Below are 19446 nucleotides of genomic sequence, written 5' to 3' on the forward strand. Positions count from 1 at the left end.
ACGGGTCCCCATGCAAAGCAAAGGAAAACATGCTGCTTTTGGCTGTGGCAGAAACCCGAGCAGACGCACAGGCTGGCATTTGGGATGTTACGTGGCATATGGTCCCCAGGGAGGGCAGCTTTTTAAGCCAAAGACTCTGCAGGCTATGAGGAGCAAGCATTCCCACGATCTCCCTGCTATAAAAGGATATTAAATTCTGCAGCAGCTGCTGATCTGGTAGCCCGTCTGGGCTGGACCCCCCTCCTGTCCCCTTCCTGGCTGGCCAGCCGGCTGCAGCTACCCACGGGCAGGCTTCTACCCCCAGACAAGCTGAGCCTTGAGGTGAGTTTTGATGCCAGACAGATTTGGAGCGAGCAGGAACACAGTGAAGGAAGTATTTTATTTTTTGCCTGTCAGAAATAAATGCTCTGATGTCAGCCACTCTGGTGGAGGTCAGTGCACTGCAAACACCAGTAAGGGAAGACCTCGATCAGGATCAGATTATTCTTGATTAATTTAAACAAGGGGGGCAGGAATCAAACCAGACAAAGATGTCCTTTTTACCAACATAGTTTATTTTGCCTGTCACAGCTCTACATGAAAACAGTAAAAAGGTAACAAATAATGCAATATTTCTAACTAGTGGGAGAAAGGTTTTTCTGGTCTTTAACCATTTTGAAATCCTGGGCTGGGCGCTGTCTGGGGAGGACTCTGGGGGGAGCTGCCCCTGGCAGAGCAACGTGCTTTTGACTTTCCTCTATTCACAGCACGGCAAAGCAAGTGTGGCAACGTGGAAGGTGTGCCTTACAGCTGAACCAGAGGGAAACCTGCTCCGCTCGGTCAGGCTGCTGCAGTACAGAGGCCTCTTTAAACATGCCATGGAGAACTGCTGAAATTGTCAAGTCAAAGGAACAAACCTTTAGGAGCTGTAAGGTAGCACGTAAGTGGCTGTCTGCCCATGGTTGGGCCCAGAGTTGGGGCTGCAGAGCGTGCGGCCCACATAGTTCACTCCCAGCCCTGGTGTCCATCTCACACCTGGGGCTGGAGCTGGTCTCCCCCGTCCCCCTGTGCTCCTCACAGCAGGACCAGGGAGCAGGAGAGCTGCTGTTCTTCAGCGCTGACTCTTGGCTTTCCATCAATACAACCAGCAACCATGTGCCCTGTTGTGACTTCAGACAACTTCCCAACAGTGGTGTTTTAGGCCTTTAGCTCAGCGCTGCCCATCTCTTTATATACACGAGCAAACTAGGCTGGTGCTGTAAGCGGGTGGCAGGGCCTGGCCAGGAGGACCTCAGGTGCCTGTGGGATGGGTGAGCAGAGGGACACGCCAACCCTGGCCTGGTGCAAGGCAGGGACAGGCAGGAGGTGTCCAGCAGGCCTCAGGGCCTGCACAGATGTGCAAAGCCACTCCACAGTGAGACTGAACCCACTTTCAGGGGGGTTTAAAGACTGGTAAATGCACAGGGCAGCACCATTGCATGAACACAGGGCACGCTACTCCGTGAAAGGAAAGTTAGCTCCAACCCAACCCTGGCATAGTTAAGTGTCGGAGTGCAGCTGCTGCCTTCAAGCCCTGGACACACAAATTGGACAAGCTCTGTGGAGATGTGATATGCTCTGAAGGCCAGCTGAGTCTGAAAAGCTTTCAGGGCTCTGCCGCCTTCCTTGGTGCCTGTACCGTTTCAGACATGTCTCCTCTGTGTCACATGCAAAATTACTGAAATATGCATCGCTGCATTCGTATGCAGAGGTTGGTAGGGCTCATCTTTCCTGTATCTTCACCCAATTTCCATGTCTCTGATTTAATTAGACAACTTCTTTTAAGTAAATCAATAGGCTCAGTAAATTAGTAGACTCAAGCCTGCTATGTTTTACTCAATATTTGTTAAAACTCCACATATACATGAAATTCTCTTTACATTGTCAAACTTGATTAACTGTAGTTGTAGCAAAAAATGGCAATTGCATTATATATTCACGGTATGCATCATTATGTACTTTAGCTTATTCCTTATAAATATATAATAACATATTCAATACATTAAATATTAATAGTAGCCTACATACTTAACCCATATTTCTTAAATAAGCTTTTTCCCAGGGGTGTGTGATATTGTGTTAGAGTCATATGGGACAGTCTAGGTGAAATCATACATAAAAATAATTTTTCATGTAGCATGGATGCAGTCAGCTCTGTGCTTTATTTTGTGTGTTTGTACCTCAAAACTATTGGATAGAGATGTTCATGGTATTTGAATGTAGCTCTCTAAATGGAGCAAGGCCATTTAGAGCCTAGAGGTAGATACCTACCTGTACCTATATCTAGGTATCTGTATAGATAGATGTAGAGAGATACATATCTGATACAGATTTATACCCATAGATACCTAGTGGTGACAAAAAGTCTGAACACAAGTTGCAGCCGCCCTCTGTTGAACATAGCAGAACAAAACATCTGGCTCCAAAATATCGTGGATTTGAAATTCACCTTTTAATTTTACTAAACTTGCCTTAGCCAGAGGACCTGCAGCCAGAAGTAAAAGAAATGTGAGGTACAGGCTAAGGGGGACACTGTTTCTTCTGGCCATCAATGATGGACAACATCACACTTAGCCTCAGAGCAGCTGCAGAACTGCCTCAGTGTCTGTGTGGCTTGTTGCTGTTTGTGTGCTATATTCAGTGCTACGTGTTTAGGGATCTTTTGGGGTTTGTCAGTATCTATCAGAATGAGGTATGCAAAACTCAGTAAAACCCTGTTTCAGACTGTGTTGGTGGGGAATAAAAATCAGATCGCTAAGGAAGTCTAGACTAGAGATGTGGAGGAGGCAAAATCACATTCCCCAACACGAAGCAAGGATGTAAATAGTCAGCTGCAGTGTGGAAAGAGATCTGGGGGTTCCCAGGAATCGCAGACTCAGTCCAGACCCAGAGCAGGGGCCATTAACACCAGTGTCAGAGAGCAGGGGCAGGAGTTTGTTTTCTTGGGGTGGCTTTGGTGGAACCTCAGCTGAACATGGAATGGATGCAGAAGTAGACGGCTCCCTGACTGCTTACTAAAAGACTTGAGATGGTTATCCCTTTTATTATCCATAAAGCAGCGAAGGTGGGAATGGAAACAACCCTGTGGTCCCAAAAGGAACTAGTGGGGATGGATTTTGTTGCAGAGAGAGCTTTAGATCTGCGTGCAGGTACTGCAAGCTTTGAAATACAGTTTGGTCACATTTGCCCTGCTTACAAAACCTTTACAACCATCAGAAGGTCTCATCTATTTTAAGGCAATTTTTCTTCTTCTTCATGACAGTTCCCATCAACATCACTCCCCACGGAAGGAAGCAGTTTACATAAAATTTGTAAACTATTTACACAAATTCTCTTCATTATTGCTCAATTCGGATGTAGGCCTCTAAAAATTGTTAGGAGAATTAATGCAGGCCATAGCCCTTACCAGAGGCATATGTCCCTGGATATGCATGTTTTGTGTTTTGTTTTTTCATGATTTCAGATGTTTGCCCAAATGTACAATTTAACACTGAGGTAGGTCCTAGTGAATGTTGGCACACTTTTCCACTACCTATAGCATCATCTTTCTTGCCATCTCTGGTGTTCTGGTGTTGAAATTGCTGGTGACGTTTGAGTCCTCCAAGATGGCAGTGCACCTACACAGATCCATTTCCCCCATGAATACTGTAAAATAGAAGCACAGCACTCTGTATCTCATTAGTATTGAAATATTTCTACTAGCCCTTTCTGTATGGCCACCTGCAGCTGCTTTCAAACCCACCTTTGAGTAGATTTCCTTAGGTCACGATGGCCAGCAACTTCACACATGGTGTGCAGCGGGGGAAGGCCCCTGCTGAGGATGATGCTGGACTGCTACCACAGGTGCATACCTGAGTGTATTATCTGTACTGTGGAAATGGGAAAACACTTTACAATCCTGAAGGAGCAAAAAGAAAATAGTGTCAGGCTTCACTGCGCAGATTCAGTTAGGAATTAGAAACTTAGATGGAGGACATCAACCAGAAAATCTAGAGCTGTCACTGCTGTCCTAGGAGAATCAATGTAATTCACAGGTCAGGAAACATACATTTCCTTTACAATTTGCTTTCTATACCAATGTGTCAGGGTAAAGTACTGTGCCACGTAACATTTCAGGATAACAATGCAGGGCCAGATTTTCCACTGGTATAAAACTATTGGTGAATAATTGGGCCCAGAATCCTTGCTTTTTTGGAGACACTTCTAGTCTAAGTGATATAAAGGAGATTAAATCATTCTAGTGTTTCATTTCAACAAAACATGACGTGTTCTGACATTGATAATTTCCTGATTACTGAAGTTTTGATTCATTTTCAGACGTCCAGCTTCCATAGAAAGGAACCAACCTGAGACAGGAAACAGAGGGAAGAAAAGCACAAAAAGCAAATTCATACCAGCGATTTATGTGGAGCAGGTGAGGCACTCCCCGCTATTTCTGCCATACAGCCTACCTTGCAAAGGTTGTGTGAAACACAGCAACCAGATACCAAGTGGGGCTAAAGCCCCTGGGCCACCAGCTGCAAAAACATGAGGCTTCTCCACCTGTCCCTGGCCTTCCAAGCACACATTCCCCTGTCAGCCTGCAGCCGCTCGAGATAGTCTGGTGCAAACTTTCCTCTGTCCCAGGGGAGGTAGATGGGACCCCTTGGGATGGCCAAGGGAATTGATAATCTGCTGCAGGGAACAGTCCCAACCCCCTGGCCAGTCTAGATCTGTGGGGACAGCTTGTGTGAGTGATACTGACCCATCCATTAGGCCCCACAAGCCTTGCAGCAGTCTGCTGGAACAACTTCTTCTGCAGGGCTGATGGCACAGATGGCTGTTGTACAGGGATCTTCCCAGAAAGAGCCACCTGGGAGGATGCCACTGCCAAAGATTTAAGATCAATGCAAAAGCAGGCAGTGACCTTGTCCTGCTTGCCCATCACTGACAGCCACCGGAGCCCAGGATGCTAACAGAGCTAGTGCTGAAACAAAACCTCTCCAAGAAGAGAGCATGAAAGAACCATCAGCTTCGTCCTTCTTCTCCTGTATCCTCCTTGCCCTTCATGACTTGGGCTACATTTACATCTCTTTTGTAAGCAGGAATCGTTCAGAGCAGCTAGTTCAAAATACCGGTGTGATTCACGGCTGAAGGGCGCCAGACAGACACATGCCACGTCAGAGCATGGCCTCGCAGAGCGCTGGGCGTCGATTATCACGAATGTGACAGCCCTGCCACGAGGCACAGGCGCAGACGCGCCTCCAGCTGAAGGCAGCAGTGAGGAGCCATCGTCTCCTGTACTGAGCAGGAAGGGCTGTAAATTCCTCAGCTTTTTGCATGGCCCGTCATTACTGACCAGCACGGTCAAAGGTATGTTTGCTGCTGAGCTCTGGTTATCGTTCAGAGGTTGATGCTGATGCCACAGTGCAACCCTCTCCGATACTGGGGCGCTGTGGCTGGTGCGGAGCCTGGGTGCAGCCAGGTGAGGAGCTGTGCAGCCCTCGTCCCCAGCCCCTGGCCGTCCTTGTACCCTCCCAAACTACAGCATCAAATCTTCCCCACATGACTGCCACTTGGTGAGCTGGAAGTAGATCAGAGGAGCAAAATATCTCAGTTGGAGTTAAATTATATATCACAGGCTTCTCAGCTGCGTGGGCGATGACAACTGACTGTCCACCGTGACACTGCCCATCGTTTATTCTGATAAACTGTTTGCTACTTGCACAAAAGCAAGAGGGGGAATGCTGAAAGCCTGTCTATATCCCAATAACAGGCTATTTGATTAATGAGTCATCTGATATATGTAATTCTACAGTATCTAGTAACAGAACAGTCCGGTAGCTATTCATGAGTCCCGTTTCTTGAGAAAGAAAGGTATATTGTTTCCGTGAGTAACCTGCAGAGAGAATACAGTATAGCATTACTACTGTATCAACAAGCTTAGTAAATACAGCCTCCAAAGGGATATGTTATCCCGTTATAAAACACCCTTCAGTATGTGTTCACCACACCGGGGTGATGTGCCCCATGGGCCACCCGATATCCAAAGGGTAAGGGCGGCTTGTCCCCTTCCACCCCTCAGTCTGGGGGAGAGCTGGCGAGGGACCAGGGGAGGAAGAACTCAGCTGAAGTGACCCGTCCTGCTTCCATCATTATTAGCAGGTGATTCCAGCTGTGGAGAGCAGAGGCCATCACGGAGCAGGGGTGCAACACGTGCCATGCCTCAAGCATCCATCGCCGGCCACCCCACGGGGTGCCCTTGGCCACCTATTCTGGACGGAGTTTTGCAGAGGCCGTCCTGGTAGCTAGCCCCCTGAACGCCTCAGCAGGCCCCGAGGATCGCCTTCCCAAGCAGCAGGGTGCCAGGACCCGTACTTGTGCCTCGGCTGAGTCCGGGCACGCCGCATCCCTCCCGCCCGGGCGGCAGCGCAGGCCGGGCATGCAGACCAAGTTCCACCCTGCCTGACGCCCCCCGCAGTCATGCAGCCGGCCGGGCACGGGCGCTGCCGTGCCGACCACTGCACTGCACTGCATGCCAGCAGCAGACGCCCCGTGCCGACGCCCTCGCACACCTCCCCACACCGACACCAGCCGCCCACAGGCGACGGGAGCCCGGCTCCGCTCCCCCGCCGTGCCCCCCGGACGCCCCCGCCGGCCGAGGCGCCGTCGCCCGGCCGCCGGCACTCCCGCAACGCCCCCGGCGGCTGCGGCATGGCGGGGGCGGCCGAGGGCGGCCGCTTCGGCTACATCGCGGAGCTGCTGGAGCGAGGAAAGGTAGGGGGCGAGCGGGGGGCGCGGGGAGCGACCCGGGAGCCCCTGCGGCCGGGGACGGGGCGAGGGGCGCGCCCGCGGGACGCCGCCGGGCTGGGATGGGGCGGGCGGTGCCGCCTCCGCCTCCTCCTCCCGGCGTTTCCCACGTCCCCTCCGTCTTTATCTTACCTTATTTTACGTTATTTTATTTTTATTTATTTTATTTTATTTTATTTTATTTTATTTTATTTTATTTTATTTTATTTTATTTTATTTTATTTTATTTTATTTTATTTATTTTATTTTATCTCATCCCATCTCGTTTCATTTTATTATTTTTAATTTTATTTATTGTATTTTATCTCATTTCATTTTGCTATTTTATTTTTATTTTATTTATATTATTTCATTACATTTTATTTTGTATCATTTCATTTTATTTTATTATTTTTTCATTTTTATTCATTTTATTTTATGTATATTATTTCATTCATTACATTATACGTTGTATTATTTCATTTTATATAATATTTTATTTTTATTTTTTTATTTTATGTTTATGATTTCTTTATATTTTGTGTTATTTCATTATTATAAATGATATACATGCATTATAAATAATAATGCATTACTATTATATCATCCTATAGTATTATTATTATCATTCTTGTTTGTTTATTTATTTATTTATTTATTTAACTTGTTTGTTAGCATGCCTCTGTGCACGATATATTTTGTGCGCCCGCTTCATGCTCACAGCACGCTACTGCGGCCGCTGGATGAAAGCCAACAAAACCCAGCCATGCGGGGCACTGCTCGGCCCGTCAGTTCGGCATCTGGCGCTCATGCAGCTCGTCCCTCCGCTAACCTGTGGACGTGGGGCTCCAACGGGGCCGCACACAGGCTGGCAGGGTGATGGGTACTTTTCCTGTCACCCACAGTTGGACTGGCTGCGGGCAGTGCTGGAGTGGGAAGTGTCACCCGCAGGAAATGATTCAGGGCTTGAAAATATTTTGAGGGAAAGTAGCGAGTGCGTTTCTCACAAGAAGGGGGTAATAAATCCAACTTCTCGTGTTTCTGAGCTGCTGGTGCATGTACAAAGAAGAGGGAGCGCTTCTTCTCCCCTCCCCTCAGAGACTCTGCCCTGACGGGTTTAGAAAACATGAAGTAGGCACTGCATTTTTAACCTTAAACCCAAGTGTGACAAACAAAGGGGTGATTTGGAAGATTATGCTTGTTCTGAGTGCGTCCTGGAGACGTCCTAGGCCAGCTCCAGAACTGCCTTTACACACTACTCTTTGCGTCCACCACGGATTTCCTGTCCCTCTCCCCTCTTCCAAGTGCAGGCCCCTTGGGCCTGGTTGAGAGAGGGCCTTCCCCAGTGATCTCCTGCTTCTCCTGGTCCAGCAGCAGCCATGCCCAGGGCTCCTGGGTCAATTTGGATGGCCGGGTCTTGTTCCCGTCCCATCCATTTTACACGGTACACAAAATCATGGAGGGTTTCAGGCAAGAAGCTCCTTTTGCCCATGATTTCCCTGCGAGGGGGTGACAGCGTGTGCCGCCTGTGCTGGTAGCTTGGATCAGACTTCCCTCCACGAGAGCATATGCCTCGATAGACAGCCGAGTTAGCACATTGGAGTGAAATGTGCGTGTTTACTGCAAACAGTGCTGTTCTTTATACGCAGAGAATCGCATTGCCAAGTCCCAACCCCAGAGATGCTTGATGTGTGTGAAGGAAAGCGGAGCAGTAGCTGTCCTGTGACCTTTACAGACTTGCCGTAGTGGCGGTCACTCTGCCTCTGGCTCTCCAGGGGCCACCTCGGAGGCCTCCCGCTTTCCGTGTTTTCCTCTTGCATGTCTTTACCTCCAGCCCGGGGTTTAGATTACAGCCCCTTTGTAATTTATTGATGTTATCCAGGAGCCGAGAGATACTCTGCTGCGATAATGAAGCTTCTTTCTCAGGTGACATAAATCATGCCAGCAAAAGGATGCTTCTGTGTGGTAAACCATACATGCTTAGGAGCAGGGTATTACTGCTCACAGATCCCATTACCCCAGTTTTGCCTTTCCAAACCTCTCACATCAATAAAGCTGTTGCAACAAAGCCAGGGAGCATTAATGTATTCTGCGTTAACTGCTAAACATCTGGTTTTCTCCAAACAAAGAGCTCCTGTTAGGGAAAGAGGATATATCACCAATTCATTATTCTCACACGCTCCTGTCTCTGCGGTGTGACATCCCAACAGGTATAATTCCCTCCCTGCACACCAGCACCTGCACCCTGGGCACGTTATCTCTTTTGGCAGTCATGCTGTTTTTCCACTTAGCTTGTCAGCTCTCACACCAGGACAAATCATTACATATTGCTGTCCCCCAGGGGGACATCACTTCACAAACTCATTATCTTTCCTAATGATTTGTACTGATTATTCCCCTGTGACTCTGTTTCACGAGTTGCACGTTGTACCTGGGACACAAAGACGCGTGTAACACTTCTAGCCCCAAGAAGCCAGTCCTCGTGTAATCCATACACCCACGACATCTGCTTAGGCTCAGTACAATGCTCTGTGAGATATCCTAGGCCCCCAAGGCACCTGTCACAAACGTCACAGTAGCATCTGAGCACTCCCAAATATCCCTGTGAGATAGATTAACAATCACGTGCATTTTATAGCAGAGGCACTGAGGCATTAGGAGATTGTATGACTTTCTTTCAGGACTTTTAAATCCCAGTTCAAATCACAGGAAAGGACAGTCATAAAAATGCCATAATATTATCGAAAGGGTTTCAGGCTTCTTTCCTTCTCTTTATTTCTCACTGTGTGTAAGTTTCCTTTTGCAGCAGTCAGCCACATGAATACCCCTGCAGTTATTCACCCTCAGTCCACTCAAAATTGTTTTACTCACACAGACCTATGTTTCCTTCACTGGAATTCATCTATGTCTCTTGTAGTTTTAACTTCGAAGTATTTTTAGATGCTGTGAAGAAATATTTGTGTCTGATGGTGTGATTGATAATAATACTCGTCCCTTCTTTAGAACCACCTCAGGCGTTTTCCTGCAAGTAGAATAAAATCAGTAAACTGATATAAAATAGTGTGAATTTCAGAGATAGGACAGCAACACTGGCACTGTCCTTGTGCAATAGCTATTGATTTTGTTGAAATATGGATCATGGTATACTCTGTTTTTTAGTCAAATCCCTAGTCTTCTCTGTTTTTATCTCACTCATTTGCTCTGCTCTAAGATGTATTCATGCTCTCAGTATGGTCTGCAGAAACCAAGAACTTGTGATTTACGAGGAACGGAATAAATAACATTTCTCCAGAAGAAGCACTTAGAGAAACGGACAGTACTAGAAACAAGCCCCAGATCCCATATGACATGAACATGAGAACTTTCTGAGAATAGTTTTAAAAGCGTTTGAAATTCTGCATGTTCTCCGTCCGGACCCTGCAGGTGACACCAGTTTCTGTCCCTGTCTTCTGCCTCGTTTTATATAGTGACTGATGTACAGCTCTCTTGTGATGGCATTTCTTCTTTCCCCAGGTGGGAGTAAGAGATAGAGTTGGGCAGCGGTACAAAAATGAATCACATGAGGAGCTGCAAAAAGGAAATAAGCAGAGATTACTGCTGCTGGGACTTGGAGGTTTGCTCCGAGCTGCCTTACTCATGTGAACCTGAGTCGTACTCCTCATCCTTCAGAAGAAAAGCTTTTCATATCTCTTGCTGATGAGCAGAAAAGGGCTTGTCTAGATTTCGAGTCCCCATGAGGACAGTTTGCTTGAACACGAATTTCACTCCTGCTCAGAGCATCAAGACTAGTGTTTGATTGTGTTGAGAGGGGTGCTTGTGCAGAAAGGTGACTTGGGTTGAAAGACTTGGGTTAAAAAAGCTGTAAAGGTAACTCAGAGTTCAGTTTCAGGTAACAGCTTAAGCCAGGTATTGCAGAGGAGCCTGAGTTTGAAATCTGGTGGCTAAGAGGAACTAAAATCCAATTTGCCTGTCTTTGCAGCTTTTAATCTGAATTACTTATCTGGGCTAGTCAGCCTGTGTGTGGAAGGTGTGTTTGCAGGCCTGCCCTCACCGTTTCAGCAGTGGTTCTCTGAGGAGCTGACAAGAGCAGGTGATGTGAGGGGGGTGAGGGTGGGCTGCCCCTCTGTGATGGTTGTGGAGAGAGCGGCCACCAGAAGTGGAGGAGGGAAGGCATCAGGGCAGAACAGCAGCCCACCCTCTGCCACGTCTGTATTTTTCATGCTTTTCACACCATATCTTATATGGCATCAGAAACCAAGTCCATGGGTGAGCTTCCTGTAATTTGGATTTCTTACACATAAACTTTTGAAGTTCTAAATCCTTTTAAAAATAACTCCTATATTTCATTTCTGCTAAACAGTAGTATTTATTCACAGGTATGCTTCTCTTCTAGAATCCCATAAGAGAGAGCTGGAAGGTATTTCAGTCTGAATTCTGTATTCTTTTAGGAAACCTTTCAGTGGTAATTCTTTCATTTTCTCAGCAAGTAATTACAAGGGAGGGAGGGAAACAGCAGTGCCCTCTGTGCAGACTGTTGCCTGTGGCTGCGCCTTGGATCCCCTGATGCTGTTGCTCGCCACGCGTCCTGGACGTGAAACAGAATACTGTACACACGGCACAAGGTGGAAAAGCCAAGATATACTGATCCAATACAAATCCTTTCCAAAGCTGAGCACAAACCTAAAATGCTGGCAGTTTGATGAGCACAGTCTTTATTGGCTGAGCACTCTGCGTGCACAAGCAGCAGCTAATGTGACCTTCCAAACTTGTTTGGTCCAGCTGATCAGGTTATGGGATTCGTTAGGAAACCCGTCCGACCATGAAGGTTGTGGGCCTGTAGCACTTCTCTGCAGGGCAGATAAACAACTAGAACCAAAGGATTAGGGCTTGATAATTCTAAATTTATGCCCAGAAATCCTCAAGCAATCCTTAATTTTATTGTCAAACACCCGAGGTCTGTGGGCCCTTGCTGGCTGTTCGGGATGACGCAGCTGAAGGGTAGTTGTCAGGAAGACAAAGATGAGCCTGTATTCCTAAGCCAAAATGGACACATTTCTCTCAGGCAGCATAAAGTCCTGCCTTATTGCTGAGCTAACCATGCGTCTTTCAGCCTGCAGGACTGAGTAAATCCTGGGGAAAACAGCCATCTTCGAGGCTGAACTTCTCAAGGCTAAGTAGAGAAGCAGATCTCGCCAGTGACAATTTACAGAGAGATGAATGTGGTCTAAAACCCCACTGCTTCCACCCTGGCAGAAAATACTTTCCATTGCATGGGGAGGAAGGTGTCTGTCTGGTAGCTCAGTCCCTAGGACTGTGCCCGTACTGTCGTGTTAGCTCAGGAACAAGTCTCACATGGCATCCTGTGTGTTTCTGCTGTGTACACATTGGCTCTGCTGTGGTGCAAGTCTCCTGCCAGCCAGACAGTGGTTCGGTTCAGGAGATGAGCGTAGGGTGGAAAAGTAGTGCAAACAAAATTGTCTTGGAAAATCTGGTAGTGACTTTGAGCATGGCTGCTGAAGGCAGTGGAGGCGTTGCCAGAATGCCCTGAGCTCTTTGGGGCAGGGCTGTACTGCTTAAAACTGCAGGACCCTGATCACAGCCCAAATACTGTCTGAGAAGTGCAGGATTTTTACAACTAATTGAAAACTTTGCTCTTCTTTGAATTGCACTGATAATTAGTGCAGATGAGCGCATGGGATGAATGCTGGGTAGTACTGGTTGAATGAACGAGTGTGTTCAACCTCAGGGAGGCGGCAGAACAGGGGTGACAGCCCCTGCTCCCCTCCAGTTTCAGCTGCATGCTGCTGCTGGAGGAGGGCCAGCAGCTCCCAGCCAGGCCCCTGGCTGAGGGGTGGGAGCGGGCTCTGCAGGAAGGGCTGAGCCATCTTCAGTCTTTACAGGGACTCCTTGGTGTAAAAGAAACCCCTCGTTAGCACAACAGGTGTCCAGCTGATGCACATGTGTCTCTAGAAGCAAAGCAGGCGAGTAGGGCTGACACCGTAGCCATGCTGGTCTTACCATCCCCTTCTGCAGAGGCCAAGAGCAGGAGTCCCTTCTGGCAGTGGCTTCTGCTCTTACTTCTTTAACTTACCAGTGATGCCTAACCGTTCTCTTTTTCTCTCAGCAACTCAGTGTTAATGCAGCTTTTGGCACATGTCTTAACATGGTGGTGGTGGAGGAGGAGGTGGTAATTAAAATCCTGCTCTAAAGTACCCTGAAGCCAGAGCAAACAGACACAAGCAAGTTAATGCCTTAACGATCTATCAGGGGATTGAGCAGTCACCCACACGTCCTGACCGTAACAGCAGCTGGCACGGGGATGCCCCTGCAGGGCTGTGGGGAAGCTGGAGTCAACGCATGCCCCAGGTCTGCCTGCACTAATGTCAGCCTTTGCTGGCACTGCACCACCGGCATGAGGAGCAGGGCGGTTTTCCTGGCCCAAGGCAAAGTCCTTGACACTACCGAAGGCAGCAGCAGAGCCAGACCGGCTTCATTCTGGTCTGCGGATGATAGTTCGCTCATTTGGACCCAAGTCGACCACGTCCAGTGTCGGCAGTGAGTGATGCACTAATGCAGACGAGGGCTTCTTAAGAGCGAGATCCTTTAAAGCCTGCCTGTAATATCCAGGAAATTTGGGGATAATAGACGAGATTTGGGGATGACATTTTTACTCACAAGCTCACAGATGGCTGCGCAAAACCTGGTGGGGAGGCAGACGGCCCAGCACATCCCTGCCAGCCTGTTCTGCCCCCTCGCTGGTTTAAGTGGCACGTTTTGGTCTGAATGCACACACCGCCCGTCACTGGCATTGGCAGGGTCATTGCGAGAGCACCCATCTACTTTTATGAATTCCGTTCTAAACTAAACGTGAAATCAAATTTTTACGTGTGTTCTCTAAATAACGTTCTTTGTAGTGCTGGCTATGCAAAAACATCACCTCTGGCTTCGTAATTCCAGAGTGAAATTTTCCATTCAGATCTCACGGCCAGGCTGCTGAAGCCGCCATGTAATGACCAGAACCCAAGCAAGACATTTCAAGCCTGTTTATTGACTGACACAAAGAACAACTCTGAGAGCAGAAATGAACTTCTTATCCTTGCGTCTGCCTTTCAGACAGGCTATGCAGTAATGTGTAGGTCAGTTTTAGGGCTTGTTGAGTGGACAGCATCTCGAGATTGCCGCAGTCCACCTGTTCTCATGGACTAAACCTCTGCTTGTGTAGTGCAAGGACACCGCGTGCCTCCGCTTGGGGCCTCAGAAATAGCCTCCACAAGGTGGGCCAGGGGACCGCAGAGGCCTCGGTTCTCCCCGACTGTGGTGCAAGGGGCACTTGGGGTGCCGGTGAGGCAGGAGGCAGGCTGTGGTGAGGGCACACGTTGTGAGGACGGGACGGGACGGGACAGGGAGCCATGCTCCTGGGGGCCTCTGCCGCCGAGGGGGGTCCTTGGGCGCCGTATCCCGAGGTGAACGGGCAAATGTCTGGGTGCCGAGGTCGTCCCCTCCACGAGGAGAGGGTCCGAGCGCCGCGGCCGTGCCGAGCCGTGCCTGCCCCCTGCCGGGCCGCTGCCGCCGGGCGTGGCCGCCCCCCGCGGCTCCAGGTGCCGCCGCCTCCCGCCCGCCATTGTGCGCGGCCGCGCCCCGCTCAGCGGCAGTGGGCGGGCGGTCTCCGTCCCTCTCCCTCGTTCCCTTCCCTTCCCTTCTCTTCCTCCGCCCTCCCGCCCGGCCCGACGCCCCGACAGCCGCCGAGCCTGCGGCCGCGTGAGGCGCCGGCATGGATGGCGACGGGCTGGAGCCCGAGGTGAGTGCGGCGTGAGGCGGGGGGCGGCGGTGTCGCCATGTCGCTACCATGACCCCCCCCGTCCCGCGGTGCGACGCCGCCGGGGGCTGGCGCCCGAGCCGAGCCTCGCTGTGCGGTTGGGGCTTTTGTGCGTTTTTTAATTTATCTTTTTTTCTTTTACTTTTGGGGGCTTCGAGGGAAGCGGTGCTGGGGAGGGACGAGCAAGAGCAGGTCGCCCCTGGCAGCCCCCTTCGTGCCGCCGTGGAGGTCGGTGCTGGAGGGCTGCGAGCATCGGGGGGCAGCGCTTTGTGCAGAAATAAATGCGTGTGCTCGGCTCGGACTGTCGGCTAACGAAGTCACAGCATGTCCGTGCCTACACGCGAGTTACGCGGCGGGGGAGCCTGTTGTTTAATCGATATGACACTTAATTCCTTTTTTTTTTTCCCCCCTTCCTTTTTGTAAAGCAAGCTGACTTAAACGCGTGGATTGCTATTGTTGAGCAGCGTGGTTGCTTTCATTTCAATAGGTCCTTAGGTGCAACCGAGACTACTCCCCTCCTCTGCTTTCCTCCCCTGCAATGCAGACGTGACCTAAAGATGAACCGCGCACAGTAGCCGTGTGCATTTCGGCTGAAATGAGTGTTGTCACTGCTTTCATAAATGTTAATAAAGGTTTGCTTGGAGCGTTAACCAGAGCAGCACCTTAGAACACCTGACACCAACCATCCTTCAGCAGAGCTGGGGTTTGGTGACATGCACGGGTACAACATGCACTAAGTCCTAGCGGCTCACGCCTTCTGCGCTTACTCTTGTTTTTCCCCTCTTTCTGTCATGAAGGTTGCCACAAAGAGTATTGAAAGAGAGCTCATCTGCCCAGCATGCAAGGAATTGTTCACCCACCCGCTGATCCTTCCGTGTCAGCACAACGTCTGTCACAAATGCGTGAAAGAAATACTCTTCACAGTTGAAGACTCTTTCGCTGATGGGGGTTCTGAATCCTCTAATCAGAGCAGCCCTCGAATTCGAATCTCATCTCCTAGCATGGATAGGATTGACAGGATTAGTAGATCAGGTACGTATCTGAATTTTGCACATTTTTCCGATTTTATGTATTAGGGTGACTTGAGCTGAATGATGTCTGCATTGGTAAAATCTCATCTCAGTACTCCTGACATAGTTAAATAGATGACATGGGGATAGTGCAGGTCTTGTTCATTCTGTGGTGAGAACAATGGGAATGTTTTAATTTTAAGGACAGTGCACTCCATTTCATATAGAATACATTTGTCTTTGTGGCATCTTGTAAATGCTTGTAGTCACTGTGTTTGTTTATTCCTTTATTTCAATTTCTGTTGAGCATCAAGTTGTAGATTTCGGCAATTTTGTTGTTTGTCGATAGCACTGTTCTGCCTGTTCTGCCAGATCTTGGCCAGCCTAAATTCTGCAGTATGGACTTCACTCTGAGTCTTTGCAGGCGTTTACAAATGATAGTGTTTACTACCCATTTCTTGATATTTGCAGTAAATTGTTTTCCGTAGATGGTGATCATTGCGTGGTTGAAGAACTGGAGGACTTGACTGTGAGAAGAAAGAGCTAACAGTTTCTTTCAGTGTGGTCTGCTTGAGCCTTTAAGGAACACATAGCTTGAGAATTCATAATGCTCTTTGTGGTGTCATAATATACAGATTTTGACTCTGCTCAGCGCTCTGTCTAATCCGTGTGTAACATGATCAGCTCTTACACAGATACATTGGAAGTACTTCGTGCGTGCTATGCTTCTTAAAAGAAACCTCACCTTGGCTTTTAGGCTTCATGCTGAAAAAATCATCTGCTATAAAACCACACTGCAGTGCTCTGGGAAGTCACTCGCAAGACACACCCTAAATCCGTATCTTTCACTTCATAGATCACAAACAGTCATCCTCCCCTTCCCAGTTTTCAAAGTTCGAAATCACTGTCGTCTCTTAAACAACACTTAACTCATTTATACAGATACTCTTTCAAATTAGTGTGATAAGCAAACGCTGCATCTGCCGTAGCTTGTCTGACTGATACTTACACGATGTGAAGGAATTCCCAGATGGAATGGGCAGTTATCCTTATTCCAGCCCTATTTTCAGGGACTGGGATGGACAGCCCTGTGGTTGCTGTGACCACTACACACAGTCCGCCCACCCTTTGTAGCTGCGGCTTGACACAGGCTTTGACTGAAGAGGCCACTGGTAGCCATGTCATCCCAGGTGGAAGTCTGCTTGCTTTTTTGTCCGCAGTACGCCTTGTATTCTGGCGTTGCTACGTATGTATGGACTAGTGATCTCACTGGTTTCAGCTGCAGCTGTTGGCTTTGTGTATTTACAAAGTGAGTTTTGGAGCCCCAGTGGAACGTGAGAGGTGGCAAACACGCCATGGGTGACCTCCTTGTGAAAATGGGCATACAAAATGTGCGTGGGGAGCTGCGTCCTTGTGCTGCGTTCAGCAGCCTGAGCAAGGAGAGGAGGTAGTCCTTTCTCCCCTGTCAAAACCTGCCTTCAGCTTGCTCCCCATCAGCCAGTAGCAATGATGACCTAACACGATGTGGTCCTTCCATGGTGCGTAGCACAGTCCACCACCCTGTGCACTGAAAGAGGCAGAGGCTCTGCTGAGAAGCTGACGCTGAATTACTGCAAGGAACCAAATGCTGTCACATCCTCCTGTGTGAGTGTAGTGGAAGGGAGGAGCAAGGAATCTTGGAGACTTGAGAATTACGGTTTGAAGAGTGGAGCTTGCAGTTCTGCAGTAGTTGTTGGCAGCCTTTTTCACAGGGTTTTGTGTTACTGCTTTATTACATCCTTTAGAGCAGGGCGGGAAAGACCCATTTTTGGTGCTCCTGCCCACTGAGATCTACGCAATCAGTATTTATTGCAGGCATTGTCCTCTTCAAATCCACAGCAGTCGGCCACCGTCCCAGCAAACTGATAGGCAGTAATGTGTGTTATCTGCTGAACTGACCTGTTAGCTGACTGAGAGAGAGAAATGCTTTGCTAATATCTTTGTCCCCATTTGATGAGCAGCAGGAGAGTGCTGGTCCCTCGAAGTAATAGGCTTCGCCCCGTTCCCCCTGAAGAGCGTTGGGCAGAGGCACATCATAGGAGAATTACCATCCCAGACAGTTCAGATTTGCAAAATGAAAAGCATATGGAAATGGGAGCTTTAAAGAATACGTTTGGACATTCAGGTTATGCTGTCTTTGCTTCTGATGTTACAGGTATTATAGCTCTTTTACTCAGTGGAGTGTGAGCTCTGCCCTCACAGGTTTGGTACCAATAACGTTCATCCAGCTTGCAACTTATGTTTGTACCATTCATGTCCTGCATCTGAAGAAACTACATCCTCTCTCTTAATTTGTTCTATGATCCTCAGTGGGATTTATAACAGAACAGTTTCATAAGAGCAAAAAGGCACAAGGCAACATCCAAAGTGGGGCTTCACATGTATACAAAAGAAACAAGAATTCCAAGTAGTGGTGTGCGTGGCATGTCACTGTCAAATCATCGCATTTGAGAACATGTGAAATCTTCCTCCTGTCGTGTTTTTTTTCTTTCTTTCTTTCCTTCTCTTTTTTTTCACAGAAGAAATTCTTAGTACCTTCACGAGGAGTACAATCTATTAAAAACGTTTTTGGCATTTAAATGCTTGAGTGCCAGAAAGAACTGGTCTACTTTCTGTAATTGTTGTGCACACACAGCTTGCATTTACGAATACAATTTATCTTAAAATAAAAATGCTGCAACTGGTAGTTGAAATGGAGTGTATGTTCTTAAAATCTAATGTGCTGGTTTAAAAAAAACACAATCTATGTTGTATATAAAATAATTTTGACAAAAATTTGCTGTATACAAAATGAAAATAAAGGGTACTTCTTACTGCTAATCTGTCATAATGTTAGTGTAATTAAAATGTTGGTGTAGTTAGAATAAAGCATGTGATGCGGTTATGTTGACACTTCTGCAGAATTGATGGGTGATGCAGAAATTGAATGTTTGAAATAGATCTTTTTTTCTCTCTCGTCTCTTCTTTCTCCCTGTTTCTTTTCTGCTCAAATGCTACAGCTGTGTCATCGTGCTAGGAAATTAAACACTCTTTCATTTCAGCCCTGCAGTGTTTTATCAGCTCCAGGAGGGAAAACAGTTGATGCTCTTCATTTGAGCCATTGTAAACCAATGGTGTATCTCTCTTTTTTTTTTTTTCAATTTCTAAACAGCTTTCTGTTCATTGTTCGCAGCCTCACAGAGGAGGTCTTTTGGGTGGAGAGGTAGAAATGCTTCACTTCTTGTATTGGCTCTAGATAGTTTAGTGTTTAACTCTAGAGTTAAATATTGTTGGTTAGCATATAGCTTTCTGTCAGTGGTCAAGTCCACAAAATGGCTTTTACAGTGAGCAAAGGTACAGCAACGGACTTACATTAGGAAAGCTTTTCATTCTGTTTAGCACTGACTTAAAGGTCAACTGGACTGAAATTCAATTAAGGGTTGTTTTTTTCATGTGTATGCATGGCTAAACATACTTTGATACGTGCAAATAATGTAAGTTCTCTCTTCCCCTTAAAACAAAAATACAGCAGTTTATGCCTATACTTTTTAATTTTCATGAATTCACATACTCAAGTTTCAGTAAAACTACTGTCTTATTAGCAGCGAAGTGTTATTATTTTATTGATCTTTGTAACAATTAAGAGGTCATAGTTTGCTGTCACTTCTAAATGGAAGGTAAAACCAGTTCTTCACTGTATCTGAGCTCTCTTAATTGCCTCTGATAAAGAAGCAGACTGAAATTTACACCTTGTTAATCTGAGTAGGTAGTTCTGGATCTGGCAATTCAGTACAAGGCCTGAATGTGTGAAGAAAA

At 47.6% G+C, this 19446-nt stretch overlaps 1 protein-coding gene across 4 annotated transcripts in view; it reads left to right on the top strand.

The window, feature by feature from the left end:
• Positions 1 to 6696: 6696 nt before the first annotated feature.
• TRIM36 (tripartite motif containing 36) overlaps positions 6697 to 19446 on the top strand; it is a 31705-nt gene continuing 18955 nt past the window's right edge. For 2 of the 4 annotated variants that reach the window (XM_066987709.1, XM_066987710.1), the window contains exons 1-2: positions 6697 to 6774; positions 15400 to 15634. In XM_066987709.1, the coding sequence (XP_066843810.1) occupies positions 6712 to 6774; positions 15400 to 15634 (298 nt within the window). In that variant the 5' untranslated portion in view covers positions 6697 to 6711. Of the gene's footprint in view, positions 6775 to 14394; positions 14585 to 14694; positions 14712 to 15399; positions 15635 to 19446 lie in introns of those variants that run through there. The other 2 variants (XM_048049919.2, XM_066987711.1) reach the window with 2 other exon arrangements.

The sequence above is a fragment of the Anser cygnoides genome, chromosome Z, assembly GCF_040182565.1.
Source record: "Anser cygnoides isolate HZ-2024a breed goose chromosome Z, Taihu_goose_T2T_genome, whole genome shotgun sequence".
NCBI lineage: Eukaryota > Metazoa > Chordata > Aves > Anseriformes > Anatidae > Anser > Anser cygnoides.